The 18,606-nt window shown below is 35.5% G+C and overlaps 1 protein-coding gene across 1 annotated transcript in view; it reads left to right on the forward strand.

The window, feature by feature from the left end:
- The window catches only part of LOC131068330 (AP-2 complex subunit alpha-1), a 69,099-nt gene that overhangs the window by 13,836 nt on the left and 36,657 nt on the right, over nucleotides 1–18,606 (forward strand). The window contains exons 4-8 of the mRNA XM_058003506.2: nucleotides 8,401–8,463; nucleotides 8,552–8,649; nucleotides 8,742–8,949; nucleotides 11,973–12,044; nucleotides 12,130–12,222. Coding sequence (XP_057859489.2) covers nucleotides 8,401–8,463; nucleotides 8,552–8,649; nucleotides 8,742–8,949; nucleotides 11,973–12,044; nucleotides 12,130–12,222 — 534 coding nt within the window. The remainder of the gene's footprint in view (nucleotides 1–8,400; nucleotides 8,464–8,551; nucleotides 8,650–8,741; nucleotides 8,950–11,972; nucleotides 12,045–12,129; nucleotides 12,223–18,606) is intronic.

Genomic DNA, 18,606 nt, shown 5'->3' on the forward strand with positions numbered 1-18,606 from the left:
GATAGGGCGAACGATCTGCACAAGCGTTTGCCGATTTTTTTGTCAAAATCGTAGTTTCAGTTTGATGAGCTGATCTCCATGTCTCTGGATAAAGGGAGGGACAACTTTGTTACCCAACATCAGGTTTGTGGTTATCTTTGTCGTCTCCAAAATTTTTGCAAATTTAGGAGGGTCTCAACAGCAGACTCAATGTTGCAGAGCATTTTGAGGAGAATGGGGTAGCCTTCTTTGCATTCGTGACCAAAAGACCTGCAGATTCTGTCATGTCTTCTGTCAGGTATTTAGTACGATGACCATTAAGGGAGGGTATTAAAATATTGTAATGTTTCTATAATGGTCATCTTAGTTGGTTTAGGAAGTTTCGTATTCTGTATTCTGTATTTTGTATTTTGTATTCTGTTAATGAATGTTTTTTAAGAAACATTGTCTTATAATCTCTTATAAATAGATCCTTTTGTCTCTATTGTATATATCGAAATATTTACAATTTTTCCTGCTTGGCTTTCATCTTAACTGTAGGTTTTCTGAGTTGTAGCCATTTTTTTAGGTAGTTAGATCTCAAGGGTTGCATTCTTTGTTTTTGGGACAATTGTTCATGGACAGAGTTTACAATCACTTGATTTCTAAATCCTTCCATTCTTCCTATTATTGGAGACCTTGTTTTTTCTTTGCAGCCATACTTTTGAGACCGTACCTCGGTCAAGATTCCTCTTTGATAATCCCTACAAAAGTGGGGCTGTTCCATGCCTCCAAATGATCTAAAATAGAATAGCTAAAATCCCAAAGAGAGTTTAAGGATGATATTTTCGAAATATATCTGGCAGAGGGGCAATGAAGTAGTTAGTCATCCTCTTCTTCACTTCTTGAGCAAATAATGCATCTACTTGGCCTGTTGAAGCCCCTTTTCATTAATTGATTGTGTGTCAAAATTTACTATGAATAGCTAGACAGGGGAAATGCCAATCCTTAGAAAACCATGTCTTCCTTCAGGGACCTAAGGGAGGGACTTCCTTAACTGAGGTTAAAAACTTGAAGTAGCCACCCCCTCAGTACATAAAAACTACTCCCTCTCCTTTCCCAGGCCATTGTATCCCTGCCCATTTAATCACTGTTAAGTTTAGTCAAATTCTGTGATCAATATAGTTTCAATCAAAATTCAGAGTTCTAACTCCGACAATCTAATTCTAATGATTATTGTTTCAGGTATTTCTTATGCAGATCAAGAGGATAGAAGAGATGAAGATATAATCTGAAATTAAATTTAAACTGCTGTGGTGTGAAGGGAAGGATGCACAACACTTATCGATTGCTGTGTTGTTTTTCTTCTCACCGTATGAATGTTATATATGTGAATAAGAGGGTATGTAGTGAAGAGATATGTCTTCCCACGTGGGAAGACGCATCTCTTCCCTACGTACCACTTATTAATAGCACTTAACAAACACTAAGATCATCGCTTGCTTGACTGATCGTAAGGAATGCGATTTACCATGAATCGCTTAATCACAGCCTTCGTTAAATATGAAATGGTGCGATTGGTGGCAAATGTCATAACTCGTATTTGATTTTATTTATCATTGAATGTTAACGTATATACTAATAGTTTATCTATTATTATATATGTTAACATTCAGATTTCATGTAATCGATTTATCATGCATCGGAATTATGAAATTGTATGACCAACGCTACAATAATTAACAATCACAAGGTCTAAAATTGTTGAGGAGGGTGAGATATTTAGAGGCTTCATCCCCTTGCCCATCACCCAAACTTCTTTTATAGGATCTGTATGTGACTCCACCTTCGCTTGCTCATTCCATTAATTGTTCACCATGGCACCCCACATGTTAGTGGTCTGGACTTATAAGTCTTCATGGTTTCTGATCTAGCATAAAAGCTGATCGAGGACCCACACATCTTTCCAAAAGTCCACTTTTCCCACAATATTATTGATCCAAAAGACCTGTTTTTGTGACCTTCTATTGACAGATTTCATACTTTTTATAATCACAAATCACACAAATGAGTTTTATAATTGTTGAGGAGGGTGAGATATTTAGAGGCTTTATCCCCTTGCCCATCACCCAAACTTCTTTTATAGGATCTGTATATGACTCCACCTCCACTTGCTCATTCCAATAATTGTTCATCATGGCACTCCACATTTTAGTGGTCTGGACTTATAAGTCTTCATGGTTTCTGATCTAGCATAGAAGCTGATCAAGGACCCACACATCTTTCCAAAAGTCCACTTTTCCCCCAATATTATTGATCCAAAAGACCTGTTTTTGTGACCTTCTATTGACAGATTTCATACTTTTGCAAATGGATGATATTTTCAGAATCTTCGTTAATGAAATAAAAGAGTCTGCATCCTTATGTTTCAAATATTTATCCTTGAAGATTGTGATCCAAGCCTTTGAGCACCTAGTTATGAAATTCCAGATTAAGTTTACATTCAGGGCATACTGATGTTTTGAATGCCCCCACCTTTTGATCCAAAAGACTCGTACACCTCACCCCATGCTAGAAGGGGAAACTTCTGAGCTTCCATTGTATCTTGCTGCAGAAATGTTTTCATGGTTCTATCTGTAATGTTAACAATAATTTTAGAAGCCGAGAGAAGAGAGAACTTATATAGAGGACTAGCTTGTGGTATGGACTTGAGTAAGTTTGCTTGTTGAAAATAAGAATTAGGTCAATCTGGCAGCTTGCTTCTAAATTTATGGAGAAAGGTAACTCTTTCTTTTTCTTGTCTAGGGAAGTTGGAAATCAAAGATTGGAAGTGGGAGGTCCATTCTTTCAAAGTCCTGCAAATGAAGGTTTTCTCCTCCATTTTGACATTTAGGAAGAATATATGATTTTTTAGCTCGATTAACCTAGTGATTGGATGTTAACTCATAGTTCTGTATCAAGTCTCTAAAGTTCTCACTTCTGCCAAGGAGGGTAGAGAGAGAAACAAAATATCATCAACAAACTACTGGTGAGTGAGAGGACATTCATCTGAAGTTGTTAACCCATCTATTTTCTTTTTCTTTTTGAGTTCCACAAGTTCTCTTCTTAGAGTCGTTGCATGATAATGAAGAGGTAAGGGGAGAGAGTGGCCTCTTGTTGTAAACCCTAGGAGCTACTGAAGAAGCCTTTAAATTAGTAAAGAGTGAGTGACCTAACAAATTTGTATCTAGTCTCTCCAATCCTTATCAAATCTAGTTATCGAGGACTTGGTCCAATATAAACTAGTTAATTTTATAATAGGCTTTGGATGTATACAACTTTAGGTGTAGGTCTTTTATTTTGCTTGCCATCAAAGAATGAACAATTTCCTAGGTGTCAACATTCCATCTATTATTTGTTTTCCTTGCGCAAAGCTTCTTTGTTCCAAAGAGATGGGTCCAAAGTCGTCCACCTACATTGGAACAAGTACTAGGGAAGTGAAATTTAGATATTTGAGGATAGGTTTAGAAGATTTGAGCTCTTGAGCTACTTCCCAACGTTTCACACAAATGGTGAAAGAATAAGGAATGGATGCCATTATGGTTGGGAGTCCCATTGCCTTTCATGTCAAAACCAACTTATTAATCTTCATCAATAGTGATGTTTGTAAACAAAGTTTCATTGCTGGCTTTTTGATCATCAATTATGGGATATTTTGAATGAATATCTCTTGTTAGAATATAAAGCATACCTTTGTAATAAAGTCACTGTAATGACTTAAGGTTTTTAGCTTTTGGAATCTTATGTGTCATGTTTATTGGTTACATGTCTCAAACTCTATATAGGGAGATGAACCTCATAGTAAATTGTACTCTAATATCTAATAGAATGATATTGTGTTGTGTTTTCACAATATTGTATTAGAACCTACTGTGTGAAAGAGAGGAATAGAGTTTCAAGTAACCACAAATATTCATAGACACAAATCCTAAATGGCAATAATGTCATTTTTCAAAGCCGCATTGAAGTTTTTCAATAGTGAGGAAATCGTGCCTGTGACTGGTTTGTGGGGAGTTACAGGTTGCTACTACACAATCATGGTCACGAAAACTAGTTTCTAGGATACAAGTAGTCACAACTCATTTGTGTGATTTTTCTTTTTGAGGTAGAAATTAATGTCGCAAACAGGAAGTCCATGACTTGCAAGAATACACTGGTGTGCCTTTTTTGGTTGTGGCGCAAACGAATCAATTTTTTGCAAATGATGATGGGAGCAGTTGTGGCTTGGTTTCTTTGCACAATCATAGTGCATGATTCTCTCATAACACACTAGAAATAAAACTGCATGCTAGTTGATTATAAGAATGGTGCAATAGATTTTTGCATTAATTTGTGAAAATCACTTGTCATGTATTGTAGCGGCTAGAGCATGGGTTGTATGAAAAAAACTTAGGGAAAATTTTTGCATTTAATTATTTTTAACTTTCCAAAATTATTTTAGGGGCCTTTTTTCATTTTTTGGTTATGGGAATTCCATTAGATAAAGATCCAATCCTCAACTTTCACACTTGGAAAGCAAAAATTCAGGTGCAATTGATGCACAAGAACCTATTGGGTATAGTAAATGGGAATGAGAAACCACCTATATATGCCTTCAAATTATTGTAATGGCAGAGTAAAGATGACAAATCCAAAGCCATTATTGGGTGCACTCTCTTTGATTCCAAGTTATATCATGTATATCTAGCAAAATCATCTAAGGAAATTTGGGACAATTTGATTAAACTATTTGGAGCAAAAGTGTGGTTAATGCAATTTGATTGCGAAAGCTTTAGTTTCAGTTTCAAGACGATTGTTAGTGTACTCTAATATTTAATAGAATAACATTGTGTTCAATTTTTTTGCAAAATCTCTTGCTCCCTATCCCTATAATATACTCATAACATAGGAACCTTGTAGTCTAGGAGTGAAACCTTGATCTCCTCCGGTTGTTCTAAGATTTGACCTCCATGATATTCTAGTTTGGTTATAGTAATGCACTACTTCCTTAGTTTGCAAGACATGGATAAATTGTGTTTCTATCCTTCTCATTGAGCCATTTCAGCCTAGATTTTTGCTTCCATAAAACTTACTCTTTTATGGTAAAGGTTCTATCCATATCCTTCTAGATGACTCTTTTCTTTGTTGTGTTATGCTAGTCTTGAAATTGAGTCTTTTGGGATAGCCTGCTCTTCTCTTTTAGCCTAGATTTTTGCTTTCAGCAAATTTTCTCTTTTATGCTAAAGGTTCTATTCATATTCTTCCAGATGACTCTTTTCCTTGTTGTCTTACATCACTCTTGAAATTGAGTCTTTTGGATGGCTTGCTCTTCACTTTCCATCTCTTTGAATTTACTTCTGTCTTGCATGTACCCTTGGTTCACCCCAATCAGCCCACTTTGCCTTTTTGGCTCCTTGTGGTATTCCTCTTCTCCACTTATGTTTTATGAATCCATCTTCATCTTTTTCATCCTCTTGGCCTTTCTTCTTTTACATGTCCTCCTTTTGCTAGGAATTGCATTCTTTGATCAGGTGACCATATTTATGACAAGCCGCCCATCTAAAAGGAATGTTCTCGTAGTTCAGAATTTGTTCCCATTCCATCTCTCCAGCTTTCGGAATGATGTTATTCAAAAGTGTCTTAGAAAGATCTAATTCTACTTGTATTAACTATATAGAACCTTCCAATGGTAGGGTCTAGAAGTATTTATTGCCTAATGTAGAGAGCTAGCAACTGACTCGGACATATTTAGACCAAATTTCTTGGGAAGAGCATACATGCGGATCCACCTTGAGGCTGTAGTGGGGATTACTTTGAAAGGCTTGAAGCCCAGGTGATGATGTTTTATGAATAGGCCTGCATATTAAAATTATGGACCTCAGCCAAATTTTTATTCTTTGTTGGGTCCATTTTCAAGAACAACAACAAATATCCTGTGGTACAAGTCTACAAGATATGATTTCATGTTTGCCATTGGGCTTCATGTTTGAAATAACTACGTACTTAAGTAAATACAATAATAAAGAACTATTCACCTTAGTAAATAATACTTTAATAATACTTTAATATATCTATCTAATTAAATATGAAGTAAATAATTTATTTAAAATTTAGAAAGTTAAAGTGCATACTATTTCAGTTTTTTTTTTGTATTAAATATAAGAGGAGAACATTACATGTATCGTTTCAGATTACAGCATCATAAAATGACCATCTGTCATAGATACCATCCAACTATACCTGCCTTTAACAGGACTTGTGTATCGACCCCTATACAGATTTATACATCAGGTTTAAACTGTGCTTACATACATATGATAAGTATAAAAGGGGTATACAAAATACAAAATGACCATGAGCAGTGTACAATAACGGCCCTGAATACTATTTCATTTAAGTATATAGGTGTTAATATTCAGTAATTAAAATTTTATATTTAAGTAGAAATAAAACAGTAATAAAATATTAAGTTATATATAAAATTATAAATATATAATTTCATTGTACTTTGAAAGAAAAGAATAGAAAATAAAGAGTAAACTGGCATAGATATCTTAAATACATTTATCTAGAAGATGTTAAAGGTATCAGTCTTGAGGTTATTTAAGACAGACAGGAAAATCTCTCAGCATTTTCTAGATGGATGTATTTTAGATATCTATACAAGTGTATGAGGAATAGCATTGTCCACTCTACTTGTGTTTCCATGTCAGTTGATTATACTTCTTTTGGAAGCAAGCAATATTGTAAAGGTAGGTGTAACATAGAAGTTTTGGCTTGGCAGTGTTTTATGGTCCAAATTTTTTTCTTGTCATTAATTTTTCCATCCTTCCAAATCCAAAGTTGGAAATGTTCTTGGAAATTCTGGTTTGGATGTCTGATTCTAGGTTGTCCAAACATATTGTTATTTTATTAATATTCAGTACTTTAGCCATTCGCATGGGTCTTTTTGCCAAACTCTTTTCAGCATTATTGTTGGGTGTTGTAAGGAAGTCTATATTGATTTAATTTAGATAGTTTATTTTTTATGGTACTATATCATTTTGGATAGTCACTTTAAATGAGTAGGAACCAAGTTGATTTCTTTGAGGAAAATATGGTACTCTATTTTTATATAACTATAAAATGATTTGCAATGAACTGGTTTTGGATTTCTTTTATTTTGTGCCATTCAAGTTGAGATCAGCTACCTCCTCAAAGTTGACAACTGTAAATGATGACTCTTGTTACCAGACTGTATGATATTGCTTTTGTCTTGGTACTCTAAAGTTATGCATCTGGACAATAATTTGGTAGCCACCCCAAGGCCTTGCAACCTGCATAGATTCCTTCTACAGCACTACCATTCCAGTTCAATTTATCATTAATGTCCATGAAAGGGTTTATAGTCTAAGAAAAATTATGGGATATAACTATGCTTTTCTATGTTTGTTGTTAGATCAGGTATTATAAGTTCTTACAACATGTTTGAAGATTTAATGATTCTTCAAAATCTGTATGATTCTACTTAACAAAATCTATATCATTGACATACTAGAGCAATGAGATGGTCCTACTAGAGATTTTATCCTTGCACATTCATCCATGTGGCATTCAACAAGGCTATACAATCAGCATATAGGGTTTGTTTTTAACAGTTATCAGCTTGATAAACCTTTAACATATTTAGTCTCCGCTTTGCTAGTTTTTTTTCGTACTCTCCTCTCTGCCAATTTAGTTGCTTTTACTCCCCTCGGCCAATTTTAGTTCTCACTCTTCTCTTTGCCAAACTTTTCTCTTGCTCCACAATTTGCCAAATTTTTAATACCCTTCTTTTTTAAAATCATCGAATGAATATATCAATTTAAGTAATTAAGTTATAGTATATTTGTGTTCGTGGATAATGAGCTGAAGGATGAATTTTGTATTATAGGAAGACAAATTTCTTTTTTTGTAGTTTTGTTTGCTCTTATCATATCCAGATTGCTAGACCTTTTGAACTTTAACTTATTTAGTCTCCCCTTCCCTAGTTTTTTGTTACTCTTCCCTCTACCAATTTATTTGCTTACACTCCTCTTTTGACAATCCTTATTCATGCTCTAATCTTTGCCAAACTTTTCTCTTGGTGCTCACTTTGCCAAATTTTTAATCACTTCTTTTTCAAAGTCGTTGAATGAATAAATCAATTTGACTAATTAAGTTATGGGATACATGTGTTCATGAATGATAAGCTGAAGGATGAAGTTTGTATTGTAGGAAGACAGAGTTCCTTTTTTTGGTTTAAGCTGCTCTATCATATCCAGCTTGTTAGTCCTTTTGAACTTCTTTTCTAAGCTTTAAATACTTGATGCTGCAGTAAGGCTTCTATATGATGATGTCACAATAATTTGCACTAAGATATAATCTGCTCATGTGTCCCTTGTTTATGTGTGCTTCTGAATGTAGGTGGGGAATATTGGTGGTAAGGAGTTTGCCGAGTCATTAGCTCCTGATGTCCAGAAATTACTGGTAAGCAAAAAGCATGCAATCGAGGGTTCATAATGGAACTTGATAAGAGTACTCTTCAATGACGTAAGTTGCTCTGAATATTTGTCAGATTTCTAGTAGCTGCAGACCACTTGTTAGGAAGAAAGCTGCTCTATGTCTTCTGCGGCTATATCGAAAGAATCCAGATGTTGTCAATGTAGAAGGCTGGTAAGTCAATCAATAATGGAAATACCTGTATTTATCTTGCATTTCATGCACAACATATCTGAGCAAACTTGTGTCTGCATGACCTCAAGCAGGTCAGATCGCATGGCACAACTGCTTGATGAGCGAGACCTTGGCGTCCTTATTGCTGTTATGAGCCTTCTTGTGGCCTTAGTTGCAAGCAACTTTGACATTTACTGGAGTTGTGTGCCAAAATGTGTGAAAATTTTGGAACGACTTGCAAGGAGCCAAGACATTCCACAGGACTACACATACTATGGAATCCCATCTCCATGGCTGCAGGTTTGATAGCAAAAGTCACACTCGGTATTTTGTTTTTGCTCCTTTGCAATAATTTTCCACATTGTGTGTGTTATTTACATATAGAGATAAATGTCTCATTTTCAAAGATTTTTGATTCTAGGATTTGTAAAGAGATTTCAAGCCAACAAGAACAGAACATCAATATTATGAAAATGAAAACATAAAAACAGAACACAAATAATGTAGTGCTTCAACAGTGTCAGAATTTGTACACCCATAGATGATATTTTGGAGGAAAACAAAATTGTATTTAACTCCAGCTTAATCCATTGCTATGACTTACGACAATGCATTTTTTTGGTAAATTCAAACAAGGAGGGCAGTGCCCTTTCATTGAAAACAGAAAATAAGAAATTATACCCATCCATCCTGAGGGGCTCAGGGAGCCATGATTTTTCTCTCGTAATTTTTATTATGCAGTAGGTATGTTAATCCTTCCTTATGTTCTTGAAGACTCTCTAGGTCTGGTTATCTGATCATGAATTTTCTATATTCCTCTAGATTGCAATTCAATAATCCCAGAGTGATAAACCACATATATTTTATTGCACTATTTTCCAGTGCCAGTCTTCCAATACCCTTCCAATATCATGCTTAGCAGCAGTTTGATCATAGATATGGCAGCAAGAATACCCTTTTTCCATTCTTACAGTATATCTGTTTGCAGCCAAATTACTTTCTTGCTTAGGACATCAATAAAGGTCATCACAAAGTCCTCGAAAATCTTTTTGTCATGGACATGGCCTTCTCCAAATGTGCATCTCTTGGTTGTCATGATGGTTATGCCCTCTGTTGGCAGGACCTTCACCACAAAAAGCCTTCCTACCTGTTTTGGCATGTCTTATGTTGTGCAACTCCATTGCCTATTTTACTAGCGATCTCCATTTTTTATAGTCATAGTTCTGAGCTCCCAAACACTTCACTTATTAGATGATTTCTGCAATGGAAAAAAGACTGGGTCCCACTTTGTAGACTCGAAAGATATCTAATAGGGAAGATTAGAGGTAGTAATCAAATAAAAAAAATATGATAATGAGATTTTGAAGCCAGCAAAAGCTCAGCAATTTTAGAACATAAAATATAGCCAACTGTAGGAAAAAGATGTTTAATGTATCCACTCCACGTTAAATAAACTTGGACATACAAAAGAAATCAATTACATTCTACTTTGGTACGATCACAGGTATAGAAAAACACTAAATTATGGTTTTTGATTCCTGTGAATGAAGGTGAAAGAAAATTTAGAAAATATGTCTATATTCATAAAAGTGTTTTCCATGTATGAAAAGGACATTGATGTGGAATCTGGATATCCTTGGGTCATTAACTTTGAAAAAACCTAATGTGAGGGCAAACTAAGGCTGAGAGATCACTTTCATAGCACAAGGTGCTCTATGGAGGCCCTTGTGTGCATGTCCTAGAAGCCACTATAGGTAGTGGCATCGTCTACTCATGGGCTCACTCCTCTCCTATCACTACTGCCTCCGTCTCATGATTCGCTTGATGCACCCATTCATTGCCCTCCTTTGAAACACAGGTTTGTCAATTGTAGTGAACTATTTTGATTGTGGATAAAAATACTCCAGTTTGCTGGGGAAAAAATAGCCACTATAATCTGCTTGTGGCCGAGGTGAAGGTTGTTGCAGATAATTATTAGACCATTCTACCTTTGCATTGTTAACATTTTGGTCTTTGTATTAATATGTTGCATGATTTGGTGCCTTAGTGCCAGCATTCTCCTGCCATGTGTGTGAAACAATAATTACAAAAGTTGCCAAGTAAAGTAAACATATATCAATATCTAGTAAAAAGAAATGCTGTCTCAGCAACCTTCTAAACATTCTGAGAAAAGAGATCCCATTGGCTTGATTGTAGACCTTAAGCTCATTTGCAATCTTTAATCCATGGCCTATATACGGGGTAGGATGTTGTTAGTAATCATTCCATCACAGCCTACATACATTGTCACCTTCCTATAAGTCATTTTGGGCTCACAGAGTTCCCTCTTTAAACTCTCAATGAGATTCAACTCCTCATCAAGGGATTTCAGTTTCTACTAATTTATGCACTGGTATACTCTCTGTTTCTTTCAAAGAAGAATTAACTTCCTTGCTCCAAACACCCAAGAAGCCTGTAATATTTGCTCAAGCTATGACAGTGAAGTGCTAATGGAAATAGAAACTGCATTTGTAAAGGAGTTATTTTTCACCATAGTGATATTATCATTTTCCAACTCTTCCCATTGCATCCCCTTAAGTTCCAGGTGCTTGGTTTATATAAATTTTATTTGGTCCAATTAGTATTTAAGCTCTACTATGAAAAAGAACGTACTCTGTATTTTCTATTTTCTTACAGGAAGTGTATTTGTTTGAAGTAATGAGATATTAATTGCAAAGTGTCTTTCTTTGCAAAAGTAACACTTTTATGTCATGTTTTCCTCGTGGAAATATGGTTATTTCCTGAGTGTATGTCCTACATCGTTGGAGATGATAGAACTACCTGGCTAGGCTTGATGCTTTGAGTTGATTTGTATCAGCTGTTTATGATATATATAGATATATGTACAAGCAACTTCTCCCTTACGTATACACAGTTTTATTGCATTCTTCTAAGGTTATCATTGTTCTGCTTTTCATCTGGTTAAGATTGTTTCAGGCCATAATTAGTCAACAATTGACTTTACTTTGTGTATGCACACAAACACGCGCGTGCACACGCACAGACAACTCACAAGCAACTTCTCCCTTACATATACACTGTTTCAATACATTCTTCTAAGGCTATCATTTTTCTGCTTTTCATCTGGCTAGGATCATTGCATGGCCATAATTAGTCAACTATCAGCTTTACTTCATCTGTGCTTATTGCAAATTGTTGGACTCTGGTCATTTTGTATATTCTGCAAGAAATTACTCTTTTTTTATGATGACCCTTTGCTGTGTGCTTTTTCACAATTGTATGAATGGTTGTTGAAGACACACTTGTGTAAACTGATTGTACAGGTCAAAACCATGAGGGCACTGCAATATTTTCCTACAATTGAGGATCCAAACATCAGAAGGTCCTTATTTGAGGTTAGTATTGCCATAATTGAGGCATAGTTTTCAAATTAGTCTATGCATCCATGACTTATCTGACTAATGTAACTGGTTGTTTCAGGTTCTACAGCGTATTTTGATGGGGACTGATGTTGTGAAGAATGTGAACAAAAATAATGCATCACATGCTGTCTTGTTTGAGGCTCTTGCTTTGGTATGCCATAATACTGCAATTGCCGTTTAACTATTTGAAAGTGGTGGAACTGAAATATTGTTCAATTAGATGATCTTGTACTTATATTACACTTCTCTGTGAAGCAATGCTTGATTGTTAGAACTTAGAGAAGTGGAGAATGGGGGAGACACCAAACTAAGAAGAAACTAACTTCACTGTTCTGTCAGCTAGATTATAATCATAGATAACAGGGGAAGACAAAATGCTTAGAAGTAACTAAAACATCTGTTACCTACTTGGTATTAAGGCCCAATAAAGTGATATAATAGATTGAGTTTTCACTTTTCAGTTGCTTTCTTTGTTTCCTTTTCCTCTTTTATGCATGCATAATATGTGTTGGTGGCCACTCATGTTTGATTGAACTTTGGCCCACTACAAGTTTTGATTTTTTGGCCAGTAGTTGCAAATAAATGGGCTTCCAATTGACAATATGGACTATTGTATTTATTTTTGCTATTACTGTAGTGCCAAAAATAAGGCTCTCCTCTTAGAATCTTCTTTATCATCCTAATGTGTTTGCACAGCAGTGAAAATGAGTCAGTTTTGATAGCTTATGTTGACTCTTGGTCTACAGAACTATGTTTATAAAATCCATGTTTCTTTAAGATTCTGGGATGCAGGGATGCCTGTTTTAATGACAGCAATTTTTTTTTGCTTATTTTGGGAATCTCTATTAAATTTTTTATATAACTTAAATTAAATTCAAATTAGATGATTTTTTTTTTGTCAAATAAAACCTGGTTTAATGATATAGGAACCAAGAAAAGAAATGCAGTCGAGAGACTGCCATAACCAAGTGGCTCAAAGCCAGCTCAAGAACCAAAAAAACAAATGAACCATACACAGCCGTTGACAGGAAATGGCAGGAGAGGCAGCCCAAAATCACCCGACATGTGAACAAAACCAATAAGCCTGCAGCCACAAAATCTCAGCCAACATCAGGAGGATGAGATTTAATATCATCCTGCAGCAATTTGAAGATAGCAGAAGGAAAATCACACCACCAAACTCTATTGTTGACCGCCTCCCGAGCAAGGAGGTTTACACCAAAATTGGCAGTCCAGTCCGCAGCACTGTTTCTAGAACACTTGATATGAGAGAATCAGATGGCCTCAAAGTCTTTTATAATAACAGACATTGCATTAAAAGCCACTCCCAGCCACTAATGCTTTAAAGCTCGACCTTGCAAAGCCCCTATCAGCAACTTAGAATTGCCCTCCACCCAAAGTCTCTTTGCAATGATAATTCTCTCTCTTTTAACTCTTTGGGGGAGTTTTCAGCATTTTTTCTTAAAATGAATATTTTTGAATTATAAATCACCAAATGGAGAAAGTCTTAAGAAAAGGAACTACCTTTCCAAGCCTCCAAGTCCTTAGTGCATCCTCATAGGATGTTGTTTAAAACAAACACATTTATGAAAAAACCTAACCCTAGGATGCCACAACTTTTTGGGAAAAATCAATTCAATTATTAAAATTATTCACAAATAAATTTCGAAAAAAGTTGTAGAGATTTAAATTTAAAAACAAAATAATAAAAAAAATTTAAATGGAATAATCCTTCTTGTTGCATGCTCCTTGATATTCCAGGCAGCTAGGGAACACTTGTAGAGGCATAGGAATGGCATTATGGCGATATAATGAAGCTTGAAAGGTTCATCCTTGAGCGAAGAGCAGTAGTAGAAGAAGTTTGGTTGAGTGAGGAATGAGAGGTAAGGGTGTTAGTGTTGTTTTTGGTTTTAGGTTATGTAAGGTGCTTTTTGAAAAATAATTGAATCAATAATCGAATGATATTGAATCAACGAATGAATTAATAACGAATATACAAGCGTATATAAAGGAATTACAAGACGGTGTTCTAAAAAGAACGAACCGTTAAACTAAAGCTTAAAAAAGCTTAAAATACTAAATAAAGCTAGAAAGCTTAAAACACTAAATAAGGCAAACTATGCATTCTTATAAAAGAAGCAATAGTTACACTTAAAAGACTAAACAAACTAAATAAGACAACTAAAAAGTTAAATAGCTAAATAAGTCGACAACTAAGATGACTACTAAGAATAGAAGATGACCATTATAGAATAGATATAATATTATTTTAATACCCTCCCTAATGGTCATTGTACTCAATACCCTACAGAAGACACTGCAGGTGGTTTGATCACAAATGCAAATAACACTTTGCTGCTATGGAGACCCTCCCAGGATCTGCAGAATGTAAATGACCAAGAGTATTGGAAGCTATCCAAGCTGATGTTATCCTCACACGCGAATTAGAGATCTGGCACACGCGAATTGCTGAAGCTTGAAACCATGATTTTGAGGAAAAATCAGCAAACCCTTTTGTAGAAGATTACTGAGCACTGTTTGCTCCAACAACTCCAAAACAAATTGCAAGATACCACGGTTGCATATGTTCGCCCTAGCAACTCCAGGTGTCACCCAAACTTGACTGCAACAAAGTATAATTTCTGAGGAAAAAACCGTCAAACCTTGAAAACAGGAACCCTCCAAAAGAGAATTCACAATTTTTAAGGAGAAAATCGATAAACCAAGAAATCTGAAGTTACAAATCGTCATTTTTGTGGAAAAAACGGTAAAACCCAGATAACCAAAATCCCACGTGAACATTGCGGATAATAGATGATAATTTTTAAGGAAAAATTTTTAAACCTTGCGAACAGTTTTAGAGGAAAAAATCGTGAAAACCTAACGAACAATTTTTGAGGAAAAAATCGTGAAAACCCTAAAATGTCACGCGGCAAAACACTAGACATCACACAGCAAAACCCTGATATTTGAGGAAAAAATCAAGCAAATCCCTCCCATGATTTTTTGTGGAGAAAAATCAGAAAACCAACAAACAATTTTTTCAGGTAAAAATCGTGAAAACCTTGGGACCTGTAGGACGAGAGGTCTAGTCCAAATCAATTTGATCAAGGCAACAATATTCAAATATTGTCATCAAGCATTGTTTCCAAGTGTTGTTGTTGTTGCTTGAACTTCTGATCGTGTTACAACATGATGTTGGTCAACGATGCCATCATGGAAACCGAGGTTGAATGAGGTCAACCTAGTGAAGGCACAATACAGAAGAATCTGATTAAAAATCAGAATAGAAGCAGCTGCTCAAAGAAATTGAAAACCCTGGAACGGAATTTGAGGCACAAATTAATGCGCAAATTGCTGAGAAACCCTGAAATTAAAATTTCTCGCAAATTTAAAACCTGAAAATTTCCTGAAAATAATCAGAAAAAGAACAATTTGCAGAAAATAAATACCTCTGATGAAAAAAAAAAGATGATTTTTTTTATTAAAAAAATGTAAAAAAATATTAAGGCAAAACTCTAGATTGCGGCAGAGGGGTATGCAGGCTAAAAATTGCACAGGAAGTTCGAATGAAGCCTTATACCAAGGGTAAAACCCTGGGCGCTAGTGCTGAAAATCGCGAAAATCGCGGAATAATAATTGCTGCCGCCAGTCCAGTCTTTCATACCATGAAAAAATCGGGGTTAAGAAAAACGTGGTGCAAGAAAAATGGATGGTCAGATAATTTCCGCTAAAAACCCACTGCCGTTGCCCACAAAATTCGTTTTTGTGTCATTTGAAAAATAAAAAACAGCCGCTGGAAAAGAATTAAATGCGAAAAAATCGCTTTGCTGTCTGTAAAAATCGCATCGAACAAAAAAACAGCTACAGTTTGCTGCCACCTCAGAACCCGTTGAAAACGTGATTTCTGAGAATAGATTTTCGTGAAATTGTGCACATAACAAAATGCAGCACAACGCGACCAAAAAAAATCCGCCCCAACTCTCTGACGCGGCAGCAGAAAACAAAAATCGCGATTCCATTATGGAAGAGGCAGATGCCAGGTGCAGGCGTGGAAGAAAATCCATAGTGCGAAAAACGAATGCAGACCCGTTGCGGTAGAAAACAAAAACAGAAAATTGCAGCTCAACCCTTGATCAGAAAAGTCTTTGCAAATCAGACACGAGCCCTCAAAAAACTTCGCCCAACAACAAATGTAACCATTGAAACCCACAAAAATCTGAAAAATCCACCCAGAAGAAAAAACAGGTCGACGAACACGCAAACTTTCACCAAAGAAACCCTAATGATTTTTTTTCATAAAAAAGAATCTTCAAAAAATTTCTTGAAATTATATCCAGGTAGCAGCTTATGAATTTTATTAAAAAATTCACCAAACTTAAAAAAATCCCATTGACCCGTTCTGATACCATGAAAAATAATTGAATCAATAATCGAATGATATTGAATTAATGGATGAATTAATAACGAATATACAAGCGTATATAAAGGAATTATGAGATGGTGTTCTAAAAAGAATGAACCGTTAAACTAAACCTTAAGAAAACTTAAAACGTTAAATAAAGCTAAAAAGCTTAAAACTAAAAAGCAAACTAAGCGTTCTTATAAAAGAAGCAATAGTTACACTTAAAAGACTAAACAAACTAAACAAGTCAACTAAAAAGCTAAATAGCTAAATAAGTCGACAACTAAGATGACTACTAAGAATAGAAGATGACCATTATAGATAGATATAATATTATTTGAATACTTTTAAGTTTTAGGTTTTTTAGCTTGTCTTAAGTTATTGCTTTTTAAAAGCCATTGGGGAATCAGGTTTGACCAAATGACATGGGTGTCCTACCCTTGTATGCTGTGGTTTCCTCTCGTAGAAAACCTGGATGTTCCCAGGTGAGGCAGTGTTTTGAAGTTGTTTGGGTTGGCATGCTGCCACACAATTGGCATGGATCTAGGTATGTGGCCATTTAGGGGCACACCTGCCTTCATAGGTAGACATCATTCATAGGTGTGATGAAATTTGAACTTTCAAGCAACAATAGTTTAAGAAGGGAATGAGCAATGTTGATAAGGCTGTGGAAGAAACACCACTTTAGTTGCTGGTTGAGCTCCAAGTTGTAAGATAATAAAATCCATTTCTAGGAGAAACCATACTTGTTCTGTTTAATTACAGGTATTTTGGAGCTGGAAATTCACACTGATATTGAGAAATAGTGTTTGTGCGTTTAACATAAGGGTAAACCTTTTGAAAACAAAGTGAGAAAGTGAAAAGCACAATTTTTTTTTTCTTATCAATTTAGACTCCTAATAATAGACTTATAGATCTTATTCAGGCAATGTTAGAATTGAATTAGGTGCAAGCTTCATAGACCCTAATTCAAGCTTCATAGAGCTTGAATTAGCATTCCAACTGATTAATGTTCTCTTCCTGATGAAGGATCACAGAGTGTGATCCTGAAATGTTGAAATTAAAAATACATACAGTTTTCAACCAAAATTTGATGCAATAATTAATGGACTTTGGAAAAGTCATACCATTAATATTATACTAGCTGATTTGATTAAAAATTTGAAGGTCTGTTAACTTGAGTAAGTACAATGTGAAGCTGGATAGGTTTGAGGACTTGTTTGGCCAAGAGGCATTGGATTATCAGCTTTGGATCTCCTTAGACATCGAGGGTCTCAGATTTTCCTTGACAGCAAAAGGAAGGTCAAACATGCAGCCCATAGGCTGGGGCATTATTACTGTCAGACCTTATGTTTAAGCAAAAATTGGGGTCTTGTGCTATGGATTGAGTTACAGCACATCACAGCCACCAGCAGTGTTGGGATAGGATTTGGAAGCTCCATAATAGTAGAGAGCAGGGCAACGAAAACAAACATCCAGAGAAGCGTAGCTGATTGGGATAGTACTGAGAAAGCTTTCAAGCTTCCTTATTTTTGAGGAGATTTGAGTTCTGCTTGGGAGAGCTTTGCCTGATTTTTGAATTGAGCTTTGACATTTCCCACCATGGCATTTTGAATCTGTTGGATAGAGCTTTTTAAATTAGCAGCATCTTAAGAAATCCTATTATCCTTGTCAAGCCAAATAATTAATAAACCACATGTAAAAAAGGGGTAAAGAGGACCATAAATTTTAGTTTCGAGGTTTGCCTTTTAAAGAACTGTTGTAGCAAGAGTTCCAAGGTTGAGTACAGGTTTCCAGATTTAACCTGTTAAAAATCCAAACTCCAAAGCAAATAAATAGAAATATCAATACAAATAGAGAAGCTTTTTCACAGCCAAAGAGGTGGTGCGACTGAATCTTATGGCCTTTAAATCGTTAGGGCCAATTTGCATCTTTAAATGAGATTTTTCCAAATGAGAATCCCTTTTCGATGGACTAAGCACTGAAATAATATAACTTTAGGAGTAATGCTGAGATTCCAAATGCTGTGCAAGGAGTGATGAGGCTGATTTATTGTGGGGAAATAGTGAGCTTTTGCCCAAACCTTGTAGCAATAAGTAGAGGAGTTGATCTTGCCCCAGATCAAGCTAT

The sequence above is a fragment of the Cryptomeria japonica genome, chromosome 11, assembly GCF_030272615.1.
Source record: "Cryptomeria japonica chromosome 11, Sugi_1.0, whole genome shotgun sequence".
NCBI classification, from domain to species: domain Eukaryota; kingdom Viridiplantae; phylum Streptophyta; class Pinopsida; order Cupressales; family Cupressaceae; genus Cryptomeria; species Cryptomeria japonica.